Source organism: Siniperca chuatsi, linkage group LG18, assembly GCF_020085105.1.
Source record: "Siniperca chuatsi isolate FFG_IHB_CAS linkage group LG18, ASM2008510v1, whole genome shotgun sequence".
NCBI lineage: Eukaryota > Metazoa > Chordata > Actinopteri > Centrarchiformes > Sinipercidae > Siniperca > Siniperca chuatsi.
In genome coordinates, this window is record NC_058059.1 from 3,733,145 (window position 1) to 3,747,907 (window position 14,763).

General features: G+C 37.2%; 1 protein-coding gene across 1 annotated transcript; it reads right to left on the bottom strand.

Moving 5' to 3' along the window:
* Positions 1-4,597: 4,597 nt before the first annotated feature.
* Positions 4,598-12,318, bottom strand: kmt5aa (lysine methyltransferase 5Aa). The gene is made up of 7 exons (XM_044173483.1): positions 12,047-12,318; positions 9,332-9,482; positions 8,849-9,125; positions 8,638-8,725; positions 7,635-7,694; positions 6,607-6,797; positions 4,598-6,013 (listed from the first exon to the last, which is right to left on the bottom strand). Exons 1-7 carry the CDS (start codon positions 12,053-12,055, stop codon positions 5,803-5,805), a joined length of 987 nt encoding a protein of 328 aa, XP_044029418.1. The 5' UTR covers positions 12,056-12,318; the 3' UTR covers positions 4,598-5,802.
* Between the last annotated feature and the right edge of the window lie 2,445 nt (positions 12,319-14,763).

A 14,763-nucleotide genomic window follows, 5' to 3' on the forward strand; every position in this document is an offset into this window, starting at 1 on the left:
TGCACCTAAACTTTTCTATATTGTACAAAAACAATGTGAATCCTTAGTACTTTTTTTAAAGAATGACCAAAACTTAAATATAACCATAACAAAATAGTTTACCCTAACCTCAAGCACAATGTTGTGGGTACCCTGATGACGTCATCGGAGTTATCTCACTTTCCAAAGCTTTTTTTTTTTTCAAGCTTTAGAAAGCTCCCTCAGAGCCACAGAGGACATTATAAAACAGTTTTCACTGATCTGCGTAGTGTCCCTTTAAAATCATTCAAATCCATTTTTTAAATTGACTGAAGATCAATGTGAAATTAAAGTGATACGGTGTCGTCATTTAACACATTTTAACGTCCTGGCTGCTGTGGTCTTTGCAAGCTGAAGAGAAGTGACTGAATTATTGCGTGTAAGAACGTGCAAATTCGTGAAAACTCAACAACACTGCAGCAATTATGTCCTTCAGATCCACTATAGACATCTTTTATTCACGCACTGGCTGAAAGAAACTGGGCTTCACTATTTTCTTTAAACAACTGTAAATACCGTGTATAATAAGTTAGCATGTTTTAGCCCGCTAACTATCCCTTACCTACAAAAATAACAAAATGAAACGATGCTTGAAATACATTGTGATCTGGAATTGAGGGGAAAAAAACAAGTTTCAGTCTTGCAATAATTTTATATAAGAACAAATCAGATGCCCACTCCTGTTACTTGCATATTACATCTTTATTCATCGATGCCTAAACCCCAGCATTAAGATTTATTCAACGCTACAACAGCAAAGATCTATTATGTCCTAAAATGGCCAACAGGTCAGTTTTGCCCCTCAGGTATTATTGCATTAGTTATACATAAAGAATGGAATAATCCCAAATGTAACATATTTGTTTAAGAAAGGCTCATCTGAAAACATTTCACACTTGTGACACGATGCTACTGTTAGAGGCGGCAGGGAGGAAGGAAGGTCAAAATGTCTATGTATTACACAGTGGATTTCCTGAAACTTACCTTCTCGGATACATACAGTATGACTGGGCTCTTTGTATTAACACTGATGAGACTTTTTACATGGTATCAGAATTAAATTAAAACAGGGAATTTAAATAATCCTGGATTTCAATAATATACTGAATACTTTTGGAAACTTGTCGTCCTTTGATGAATTTCGAACACTTTTATGGAAAATCTCCTGTACAACCTAAACAGCCACAGACATGTATCAAGAGAGGATGGATAACATTTGGTACAACAGCCAGGTCTATTTTTTGTTATAGCATAATTTGGAAACAAACCTGCTACAAATAAGTAAAAAATTTAATTCAAAAGGCTTAAAAGGAACAGTCCGACATTTTGGGAAATACGCTTATTCGCTTTCTTGCCGAGAGAGAGATGAGAAGATCGATACCACTCTCGTTTGTGCCGGTTGAATTTGAAGCTACAGTCAGAAGGTAATTAGCTTAGCTTAGCATAAAGACTGGAAACAGCTAGCCTGGCTCTATCCAAAGTTTTTAAAAATCCACCTACCAACACCCCTAAAGACAAATTATTTGCTCAGTAATTAACACGAGATATAACATGTTAATCTTTGTTACCTTTGAACAGAGTCATGCTAGCTGTTTACCCGTTTCCAGTCTTTATGCTAAGCTAACCATACCATCTTGTAGCTGTAGCTACATATTTAACAGAAAGATATGAGAGTGGTCTCGAGCTTCTCATCTAACTCAAGAAAGCAAATAGGCATGTTTCCCAAAACGTCAAACTATTCCTTTAAGTCGGAGCCCCCAAAAAAACGTTACCAAACTCCTATTATAATTTTAGAGAATACTAGCAATAATACAAACAGCACCTATAAGAAGATAAAGTGCTATACAACAAAATGAATGAGAAAAAGTGATGCTGCATGTCATGTGTACACTGATAAGACATTCGTTTTTAATTCCTACTTCATTGGGAGACACAGATTAGTGCCAGCACAAACACACTTGAATTCATCATGCTAGTACTGAACCACTGGATTCAAACAATGACTTTGTTGAATAAGTAATTTTACATATTTTAAATTGTATTTTAGCCTGTAAAATAGACTATTTAAATTAAAAAATGTTATTTAAAGGATAAGTGATGTTTTAAATTTTCTGTACCATCAACAAATCCCATAAGAAGACCAAAGCCTGATGGATCTTCCTCCTCTGAGCCACAGAGCTCCACTGTTGTCCAAAAACTATTAAAATCACATCAGTGAGCCGCTCTGTTGCACTGTGTGACATGTTGCTTCATCACCACGAACACACACACTGTAGTTTATTCTGACTCAGTCCCACACACACCGTCCTGCTGCCCCAAACACTCACTACAGCACCACATGTGGATTCATCCGCCGCTGAAAGTAGTCCCCAACAAATGCACTATTTCCTCCTGTTTGTTTGATTAAAAACTACAATGAGCAGCTGTTTTAGGAGATTACTGAAACTATATATTTATGGCCTGTTTTTAAAGATTCATGTCTTCAGTAGGAACCCATGGGCTTGGAGCTGAGAGCCACAGACAGGGCAGAGACACACTTAACACATTGTTGGTTTTGGTCTTTTCATGGGATTTGTTGACAGTAACAAAAATATAGAATATCACCAGCATTATGCTTTAAAACTTATGGTTTATTATTCTGATTTGAACACTTCCAGGTGGCAAAATAGAGCAGGATTCAACTGTTACCTGTCCACTGTGTTATCCAGCAATGTTCAAAATTACAACTGCTGCACTGCATGCGGCCATTTTTCTGCGGTATATTAATTTGTAGTTAGTGATTTGACCAAAGTAGTGTGATTATTCAAGCTAAAATACTGCCACTGTGATTTATGTCATTTGTATGAAAAAGAAATCGTAACGCGCAGAATTGGAATTTTCTTTAAAAAATATTGTATATGCTTGTTACCAATTAGCTAAAAGAAAAATAATTTGTATCTCAGTGATTTTCTAGATACGGATAAATCTAACACAAATCAAGATAAATAAGATAAATGGGAGAGGGATTCGATTGGAGCACTGCCAGAACTCTTTGAGGTAAATTTGACCTTCTGGCTACAAAACACATTTGAAAAAGCTACTAAAATATAAAGTAAAAAATGACCTGTTGGCAGTTCAGCTGTTAAATACTTTAGATGGAACATCCGGGTGTGAACAATATGACAATATATGTTTTGTGAGCGGGCAGAACAGATGTGTAGAAAACCTGCAAAGATCTACAATATACAGTAGGAGTGTAACAGTTCACCAAATCTGCTGGACGAGGTACACCAACACGCGTCGGACGTGTTGGAGAGGCTGGTTTTGTATGCGCATGTGCATAAACATAAAGTGTACATGACAAATGCAAGACGGATGTTTTAACCTGTTTGTTTTTCCTTTTGGTTAGTTCGACATTTTGGGAAATACACACATTTTCACAGTCTTGTCATGAAGATTGTTACCACTCTCATGTCTGTACAGTAAATATGAAGCTACAGCCGGGAGACAGTTAGCTTTAGCTTAGCATAAAGACTCCGCTTGTTGCCTGAACACCAGCCAAGAAACAGTCCGACACATAACCCCCGTATGACTGCAACTTTTACATTTCGGTTTTTTAACGGATTAAACAAATCAGACATAACGTGATAATTAGTGAGCTTCAGATGTGCTGACAGGCAGATTTTCTTACCTTTGGACAGAGCCAGGCTAGCTGTTTCCACCTGCTTCAGATATGAAGCTAACAACCAGCAGGCTATTAGCTTAGCTTAGCATAAAGACTGGAAACACGGGAAGCAGCTACCCTGGCTCTGTCCAAAGGTAACAAAACCTGCCTTAAAGCTACTGCTGTCAGACTGACTGAGCTACTATTTATTTAACATTGTTGGGCAGCTTATGATAATTTTGGTAATTTTGTTCCCCCCCCCCCGATAAAAAGCTTGGCTACATTACAATGAATCTGCATCTCCTCTCCTCCAATGACAATATGACTGATGCTGACATGACACTGAGTTTGGGAGGACTGACATGCAATGACCGAAAAAAACAAACTACATTTTCAGTTCATTACAATTTTTCCAATTCAAATTATTATTTGGTCATAGTTTTGTGATAAAAGCCTTGTTAAATTTTTACATCTCTTCATAGAAATTTAGACTTGTTACATTAAATGTACAATTCTTTTGGCCGTGGTTTTGCATTTGCTCAGACTTGTACCAATAAAACAGACGAGATGATTTGGATTTTTTTTTTTTTTTTTTTAGGAACTATTTTCTTTCTACAGATAGTTCCTACATGAAACTGCTCACAACAAGGTCTGTGGATTATCTTGATTAACCGGGTCATGATTTCTGGAAAGAGATGTTGTTGCTGAGCTATATAAATGCAGTTTTTGGCACTTTGAGCTCCACAAGCCGAGTGCCATATAGTCCCATTATATTCAAAAAATACAGACATCTCTGCGGCCGATATCTCCAAAACTCTGCATCTCACACCAAAACAATCTAGATGGATAAACAGCTCTACAGGTAAGAGGAGAAATACGTATTTTTGATTTTGGGGTGAACTGTCCCTTTAAGTTTAAGCTGTCAGAAAAAAAAAAGACGATTTGGCAGGTTGAAGGCTCTGATTAGCTTTGATATTCAACGTAGAGACGAGAGTGAAATCAATCTTCTCATCTAAGTCTTTGTAAGAAAGTGAAAACTATTCCCATAAACCACCCTTGGATTTGCAACAGCAAGCCAATAAATAAATTTACAAAGTGCAGTAATATAGACAGTGTCGTGAGTCGAAGAATTTATATTTAAGTGAAATTAAAAGGGAGACTTGACAGCTGACTAGATAATCATGTGAGCCAGTCGAGGTTATGGAAAAACTGAAACTGTCTTCTAATTCTCGAGTCTATTTATATTATATTATTAGATATTAACCTACCAAACTTTCATATATTGTATTTAATTTGTATTTAAACAGACATAACAGAACATACTGTAGGTATTTGCAGAAAACTTTTGAATTATTTGAACATTTACTACATGATTCAAATGTATCTTAAATATTAAAAAATACAATATAGGCTAAAAACTAAAAAAAAAAAAAAAATGAAAACAGAGGAAAAATTATTAATTTGACCAATTTCTGTATTCCTATGTAATCCGTTAAGTCTGTATGTTCAACACTACGTTATTTTACACTTCAAAAAGTCAAATACTCCAGTGTTAAATCATGCATTTTTGCAATCAAGACACAAAAATGCCAACTTACCATGAGTTTGGTAAACTATTACACTTCCACTAAACGATGGTAGATTGTGTGAGTTTTGATGGCTGAAATCAAATTCCACTTGAACAGAATTTTTTTTTTTTTTTTTTTTAAAAAGGGTTTGTAATTTGCATCTCGTAGTTCTTGCTGATCCAAAAAGGGCTCTGGGGCCATAAATATAAGTATTGCTAACTACTAATTAAGAAAAAGCAGTATAAAAATGCAGAGCATTAACTACCACCTGCATGCTGTAGAAGCACTGGTCTATAGGTAATACAAAATGTACAAAATAAATGTGCTGCAAAACAACCATTTCATATACACATAAATAAAAAGTACGGATGTCATCTGACAAGGCAGACGGACCCCAAAACCCCACCTGAACACATAACCCCCATCCCATTTCCTCAATATTGGAACAAAAAGGGTACACATTCTGTTTCTAAGGCATTTTGTACACTAGCTAATGAGAAACACAAGTGTTACTGTACGTTTCCCTTTTCTTTTTTTTTTTTTTTTTTTTTTTTTTTTTTGAGGACCCCTCGATCAATATTTGAGCCACGGGTGAGCTGCGATGGAGGCTTTGCTGCGGTCTCCATAGTCATACAGCAACTCCTCACCCTCGTCAATGTCTCGAGAGGCAACGAGGATGAGGTGAGGGACACCGTTGATGTCGTGGAGTTTGGTTTGGCAGTTTCCATTTTTACTGTGATTTATCAACCTACCCATTCGACCAGACTCTTTTGTGGCGTCCACACTGTTGGAACAAAAAAAAAAAAACACAAAACATCAGCATCAGTCTTTATACTAGAAAATGTTCAACAGCTTCTATTAATTAATTCAAATGACATAAAATCAGCATCTTCTTGAAAACTATACTTCAAACTATAAATATGGCAGAAGCTTTTCATGATACTTTTACTTTCTCACGTCAAAGTTGTTGGTGGCTTTTGGTTAGTTTACTTGTTAGGTAACGTGACATCAAACTGCTTCAAAAACTCAATACAACCTGCACATTTCTGGTGATTTTGTAATAACTTTCAGAGGGCATTTTTTAACCGTCTGACCAATATTAGCCATAATATTTGATAGGTATAAGTATGAACCGAAATGATAAAGGTCTCTGGTGCAAAATCAGTTTCTATTTTAGAGGTTTTGTAATTGTCAGACTGACAGAATTCTTTGGTATGAACTGTCAACATTTACCAGCTGAAGGCAAGTGACAAGATTTAAGTGCAAAATCTTTGTCTGCAACATCTCAGCTAGAGTATGTTGTACAGTAATATATTGGCAGCATGTTTAAATGTTGTGATAATGTATAAAAAGTGGAAATAACCTGGTTTATCATACCAGTAGGTTTTGCAGAGATACTGGAAGTAGTACATGTAGCAGCCAGTGGCAGGGTTTTGAGCGTATTCGGCCTCCCTCTTTTTGGCATCAGTGATCTGCAGCAGGTCTCCGTGGTACTCCACCACATACTCGCCTTTCTGGAAACACCGAGTGGCAAACACTGCTCTCCCCTTTCCTTCTATATGCTGCACCTACGAAAAAGTATGAGAGATTTTCCATCATGACACATTTCCAGTTATTTAATCCCTATGATCTCTATTACATATAATAAATACGTTAGATTGTTGTCAATTTCACATGTTAATTGCTACTGGAGATATTAAGGATTTCACACAAATATAATGGGTTCAAAGGCACATGTTGACCGAAATACTGTGCAGATACTTTAGATAGACAAAACCCATTTCAAAGAATGACATCCTATCCTGACGTGTCGTCACCCGTGTGTGGGTTTACATAGCATGCAATGAATGCAGGTTTTTGGACGCACGTAAAGGAACCACTGGTGTGTGTTACCCTTCAGATGTTAGAGATTATATCTACCTCCATTTAGGCATGGGACGATAAGAAAATGTCATGTCACGATTATCCTGGCCAAAATAAGTCCGATTCACGATACTATCCAGATAATCATCGAAATATGCTTAAAACTCTTAAAATGGCACTAAAAACATACTGGAATTACTTTACCTTACATTTTGTTAAGAAACAAAATATTTTTATTGTATCACAGAGAGGACAAACATCTTTTTAGTGAAAAACAATCAAACAATCTTAAACAAGGTCATCTTAAATCATAAGGTCCCCTGCCTGGAATGGCTGGAAAGATGCGGCTTGTGGCAAATTTTAAAATAAAATTAGGAAATCAATATAGGACTGTTCGTTAGCGAGCTACACAGCTTTTTCAAGTCACTCATGTGAGGACATTCACGATTATCGCGATAATGGAAATTCACCACGATCAACTTATCTTGACTGTTTTTTTAATCGCGATTTGCGATAAAAACCGTATATCGTCCCATCCCTACCTCCATTCCTTCCTCTATTCCCTTTGTGATGAGATCGTCTATGAGCTTCTTTTCTTCACACTGGGAACAAAAAGGAACATGAGATGGTATTGGATTGGATCTCTCTCTCACGCAGACAAACACATCCAAAACATCGGAAGCAGAATCAGAGTATGGTATTGGCCTAAATATAAAATGACCTGGATTATTACATGACCCCTTTTCCAACACCTGTTTTTAGAAAAAAAAAAAAACTGTTTGAAGATGATAAACTCTTTATCAGACTAGTTGGGAAAGTTTCCCCCAAGATACTATTAGTCCAAGGATCAGATTAAGTCCTCAAATCCTTGTAGCTTTGCCTTTTCTCTCGCAAAAGTGAAACATGAAAATCACAAAATTCTTAATTTCGTTTATCAGTCACATTCTCACCTGTCAGGCTCTTGGAGCAGTCAGAATGATTTTCTCTGGCAGTTAGCATTTTTGAGGGTAAGATTGGGTTAAAACAAATCAACAGAGGTACAGACTTTGACACAACTACGTTCCTGTTTCTGCAGTAAAGACGAGAGATGCTTTCGACTTGTTTTCACTTGTCAGGAATTGATTTCCTCCGTGGCAGCAAAGCACATTATACAATCTGTCAGAAACTAAAGATCGGTAAGCTAACTCTGAAAGACACACTATAAACAGACTAGAAGAAACTTGCTAGCCTAGCAACGTTAAGGATACACACTACCCTTAATGCAGCACTCTATATATAATGTAACAGGATCACTCTGTAACACAGGGTCCGGTACTCGCTCACATTCACAAACGTTGTCTGCTGTTGTTTAGGGCTCGACTATAATACATCCGACCCCACTTCTTCAAATGTATTTTACAGAAAAAAATATTGTCTTATATTCATGCCAATACGGTAATATCTGGTCTAAATATATTTTTAACAGCTACCCTAACCAATATGGTAATACTGACAACCAATACATATAATATGTTGTAGTATATAACGTAAGTAAATTCATCTTACCTTAAGCTCTGTTATACTTTTTCTTGAGCTTCGTCTTATCGGATAGTAGTCCGTAACTTTTCGGTTTTGGGAGTTTTTCCCCCCTGCGCTGTAGTGGAAAAAGACAACGCAACAACAACTATTATTAACTATATGAATAACTATCGCACCATCATGGTGTTTGATGAGATTTCTTCCTTTAAAAATGCATCAATAGGCAGGCCGTGCTTACATTCTTAGTGTGGATTTCTTCCCTTTGACCTTGAGGCGGACTGCTCTCCTCTGGTGGCCGTGGAGAGCGCTGCTGTTGTTGGCGTGGAAGGGAGTGTGAGATAAGCCGTTGCTGAGAGGCAGGGGGAGTTCGGTAGAGGAACGAAGGCAGGTCTGAGTGCAGTGGAGCTGCGGAGGCAACAGCTGTTCATCTGACCAGCAGGGTGAAAACTGGGTGTAGCTCTCCATCTCTGTGAAATCAGGCTTTGAGTCCATTGGCTTGTTCTTGATTCTCCAGTCTGGGTGGAAAGAGTGAATGAAACAAAACGGATATTATCCCAGTGTTCAGTCAAATCTTGTGTTCCTAATTCTTCTCACTGCCTTCTATTACATAATCTACTGAAATATAAAAATAAATGGTGGTCTATTTGCTCTCCTGTGGAGTGTTTACACACTAAAAACTGCTCTCCTCAGCTGGAGATCAAGCTGCAGCATAGATACTCACCCTCGCTCTGCCTCGGAGCATCAATTTGCTGGCAGCATTTTGGAGAGCACCTTCCCTCCTGTGTCAGCTTGATCGTCTTTTCATCGTGAAGTGGTGAAACGGACTTATTGGAGGTTAAGACAGTGACTGAACGGCTACTGCATACAATCTCCTGTGAATGCAGAGAGAAAATGTATTTAATCTATGTTCCTGCCATGTGTATTTTTATTGACGCTCTGTTAGCGTTCACAAAGTTGGTACAGCTGTAAGCTTCAGAAAATAAATACAACGTACAACAGAACATGGTGAACCCACGAGAATGCATAACTAACATAGTGAAGAGTGTACAAGCTAACAAAACAAACATATAATCAAGAAATGTACATGAATTAAATAAATTAAGAAAGAAAAAGAATAAGAACTGTCTGATAGAGTTAACACTAGAAATGGTATGGACTTCTTCCTGAAAACTAATGAAGGGGGAGCAAATTGGCCTCAAATTGATCCTTTAGAGAAAATGTGATTCTTTCAAGGTGGAGGGTGCCCGACAAGTCATTTAGCCAATGCTGTGCTGAAGGCGGTTATGATGTGATGTCTTCAAAATGTTTGTTTTATCTGACTAACAGATACAAAAAACTAAAACCCAAAGATATTCACTTTACTGTCATATACGACAAAGAAAAGCAGGAAATTCTCATGACTGAACGATTAATCAGAATAGCTGCCTACTAAGTTTCTGTCGAACTTTTAATCAGTTGTTTCAGCTCTCAAGGTTACAGACAACACCTTTAGGTGAGTAAAACTGAATGTAAAACAGAAACTGTATTTGTTTTATAAGAAAACTCCACAGGGCATCCTGTAAGGTGTTTTTTTGGACGGCAGAGGTAACCGCACCTTTAGCCAGAAGGCCTATCCCCCACTGAAACAAAGCAGTAACTGACTTAAGAGGGTAAATAAAAACTCATACACAGTTACTTTTCCTCACTTGTGACGCATTTTCTGAAACTATGAATAGGCTTTAAATTACGCAAATAAAAACAGACACATCTTCAGCAAAATGTACTTAAAGTATTAAATGTAAAAGTACTCATTATGCAGAAAAATGGCCCCTATGACTGATATATTATTATGATTTATATTATTAGATCGTTAACTGTTGAATCAGTGTGTAAGCAGCATTTTACTGCAATAGCAGGTTGATAGTTTTAACTGCTTAATATACAGTTAGCTAGTTTAGTCCAGTGGTTCCCAACCTAGGGGTCACGGCTCTCCAAATGGTCACAAGATAACTCTGAGGGGTCGTAAGATTAATAATAATAATAATAATAATAAAAACTTTACTTATAGAAACTTTATTTATAGAGCACTTATCAAAACAAAGTACAAAGTGCTTCACAGAGAGAGAAATAAAAGACCACTGTGAATGATAAAATACATAAAATAAACAATAATATAAACAGACAGTTTAGGTAAAATCAGGATCTGCTTTCAGATAAAAATGCGTTTTGAGAAGAGACTTAAACGAAGACACTGACTCAGACAACCTCATTTCTTCGGGCAAGTTGATCCAGAGCCTCGGGGCCCTGATGGCAAAAGCTCCGTCCCCCTTAGTTTTCATCCTGGACTCAGGAACAGACAGGAGAGCCCTGCCCGAAGATCTCAGACTACGTGATAAGGGATTGAAATGTCTAAAATATAGTCTGGAGCCAGGCCATGAAGAGCCTTGAAAGTAATCAATAAGATCTTAAAATCAATCCTAAAACAAACAGGAAGCCAATGTAAAGAGGCTGAAACAGGTGTGACGTGATCGAACCTCTCGGTCCTGGTTAACAGCCTAGATGATTAATGGAGCAGAAAAAACGAGAAAAAAAAAACAAACTCTAAATTTGTATTAACTTTTTTTGGACTTTTCTCAAATATGTGCCGTTTTTGTGAGATATTGGATAACTTGACTTATTTGAAACCATCTGCTAACAACTCATCTGAAACCCAACAAAGGGGCCCCACTGCTTTCTTTGTGAGGGACCACAAACTTGTAAACTACTGGTTAATTATTTAACAATGCATTGTATTTTATAATTCATAATTTTTAAAATGTGAAATCCCAATCTAAAAAAGTAACTGGCTGTCAAATAAATGTAGAGAAGCAAAAAGTACAAATTTTGCCTCTGAAATGTAGTGGAGTATTAGTATATAGTAACATAAAGTAGATACACTAAAGTAAAGTACAAGTACCTTAAAACTATACTTAGGTACAGCACTTAGTCACTTTCCACCAGTGGTATGGGTGGGGCCCTGAGGAGGGCACCATGCTGGCTCCACACCCACATCAGTCCCTTTAAATCCACAGTCAAGGCACAGACAGGCCTCTTGGCTCTACTAGTCAAATCCTCTCATACTATAATATACTTCAACAGCGGCTTTTAAAACCCCATTAAAAAGACGAAACCCTTGTGTTCGTTGGTCTCGTATAATGTCAGAAACACAGCTATGTCCCTCAGCTAGCAGGCAACTAGCTAATGTTAGCAAAGCACTCAACAACAAAAAAAAGGCTGTCATTTGTAGCTACTGTAACTTCCCTAATTTACATTATAAAGATACCGGCGGATTGAATTATTAACTTTGAAACACGCTAGTATCATTCTCAAATAAAGTGACAACCCACTCAAGCTAGCTTTCGCTTACGCTACTTAACCGGTGTTTGGTGATGCCCTAACAAGCAAACTTAAACGTTACCCCGTTCATGTCCGACTTGTTTTCGTGGCTCCTCGCTCAGCTATAGCCTCTCGTTTCGAGAGGGGGAAAACAGACGAAGTTTTCTGCCAGTTCGGAGATAAAACCTTGCCCTGCTCATACGGCAGTGCCCTCCCTACACGCCGGTCCCCTCCACGGTGACTGTGTGTCCTTCTGTTGTGTTTAAACTGCCAGCAGCTCAACGGATGCAGCCTCCGCAGCTCCTGTCCGCCATTTTTCTCCATGTAAATGGAAGAGAAGCGACGAGGCAATGTCGCCCCCTGCAGGCCGACAGCGGCACTACGTTTTATCCACCCACTCTACTTTATTATATATATAATATTAATATATTAATATTATTATATTGATATTATTATAATAATATATTAATATTATATATTATATATAGACAGTGGTGGAGGAAGTATTCAGATTATTTTGTATGACCCTAGGTCACTAAACTGGACATTGATCATTACATCTCTGCCATACTTGAAATAATTGTGCAATATTTAGTTTTTCCTATGTATTATTCATACCTCCATTACTGCTGTTGCACTGCTACTTATTACTTACATTATTACATTGTATTATTATACCGTATTATCGTCATCAACCGGTAAACCCACTTGGTACTTCACACTTATTTTATTTTATACTTATACCCACCTGGTACTTAATTTATTTTCTGACCTGTTTTTATAGTGTTTATAGTGTATTGTTTTATATTTTTTGCTAGTACTTTCTCCTGTGTGCACTGACGTAAAGGCGAGCTGCTGTAACGAAGAGTTTCCCTTCGGGGATCAATAAAGTATTTCTGATTCTGATTCTGATTTTAGTAAAAGTGCTACTACCACACAGTAAAAATACTCTATTACAAGTGAATTGTTATCAAGTAAAAGTATGTTAAGTATAATCAGGAAAATGTACTAAAAGTAAAAGCACTTGGTGCAGTAAAATGTCCCCTGTGACTGTTAAGCTATTCTACATTATATCATTAGATTATTATTACTCATGCATGAATGTAAAAGCAGGATTTTACTGCTGTAGTTGGTTGAGGTGGAGCACATACTTGGCCAATAAAGCTGATTCTGATCATGTTTCAAACTGCAAACTCTAATAAAAAAAAAAACTCATGCAAAAAATCTTTCTTTTTATGAAATTTAGCAGGTCAACAAACCCATAAAAAATGATTTACTAGAGAGTAGCAGACTGTGAGACGCAAGAGAAAGTACAAATAACATTTTTTTAAAAAGAAAGTGAGTGAAAAGCTAGAGGTTAGATAATATTTGCATCAACAGTTTCACCTTATTGTCTGCAGCCTATTGTCACCTACCCAGATCTCACTATTCTACCATTAAACTATTTTATTTTAGCTTCTGCAGTCCCCTTTATTAATATATTCCTTCCATTTCCAAACAGAGTCTTGGAGGACAGAGCACACAAAGTGACGCGCAATTTGAACTCTGTACTCTTCCCGGCAGAAATTATGCTCCAGTTAACCGTTTAAACGTTTTCCAGGATTAAATATAAAACGTCAAACACAAGCATTTGCTCTCTCTCTCAATTCAATTCAACTGGGCTTTATTGGAATGGGAAACAGACGTTAACATTGCCAAAGCATGTGTAATAATAATAATAATAATAATAATAATAATAATAATAATAAATTGTAGACTTGCAGTTAAAATACAAATACAAAAAGTGAAAACTACATAAACACTGCAACATTTTGTTTTTATGAATGTGTGTGTGTGTGTGTGTGTGTGTGTGTTCCCTCAGGTTGTGGCATGTTGATACATATTGGGCAGCAGGATCTGACCTGTCTCCTTCTCCTAGGAGTATTTTTTTAATTTTGAGAGCTCATTTAGCTCTTTGAAATCTGAGATTACAGAGTTGAACTTGTTAAAGTAAACGTTCCTTCTTTCTGTGAATGTTGTACATTGTAGGAGGAAGTGCATCTCTGTCTCAGCCTCATCCGTCGAACAGTGACCACATATTCTGTTTCCTTTTGGTTGCCATGTGATTTTGTGTGTTTTCTCTCTCCCACACACACACACACACACACACACACACACACACACACACACACACACACACACACACACACGTAGAAGCCTCTGAGGCAAAGTATATTGTTTGATGAGACAGCAGTTGAACTTTTTGAGCCTTCACACTAATGTCCAAATGCGCACGAAAATTTGCACTACATGTGTTAATTCAGATGTATTTTCTGATCAGCTAATCGATTAATCCACTAATTGTTTCATCTCTAAACATTTTTTATTTTAGTTTCATCATTGTTTTCATTTACATGAAAGACGTTAACAGAAGGACATATACATTTGTCTTGCAGATGGATCCTGGACAGGATTTACTTCTCGCTGCCCTGAGTGAAAGTGGCATTTGCCCAAATGATATTGGTCTATTTGATGTTGATTTTCAGGATGTTGCACAGCCCTCTACAACCCAGCAAGTAAGATGATCTTTAGTTTTTGTTCATACATTTTCTTGTTTTTAGCAGATTCAGTTGAAAGACCTCCTTAGGACCGGCAATGTGAAGGGCACCGGTCTAAAGGCCAACAGTCTCAGAAGTCAGAATCAGAATCAGAAATACTTTATTGATCCCCGAGGGGAAACTCTTTCGTTACAGCAGCTCACTGTCACGTCAGTGCACACAGGAATAGAAGTACTAAGCAAATCAAAATATAATACACTAT

Bases quoted from the DNA above. Each gene is read 5' to 3' on its own strand.
- kmt5aa (XM_044173483.1), bottom strand. The intron at 8,726-8,848 runs GTAAGCACGGCC...TTTCCACTACAG, and splicing joins AAGAAATCCACACTAAGAAT to CGCAGGGGGGAAAAACTCCC. The intron at 6,798-7,634 runs GTAGGGATGGGA...ACTTTTTCGTAG, and splicing joins GAATAGAGGAAGGAATGGAG to GTGCAGCATATAGAAGGAAA.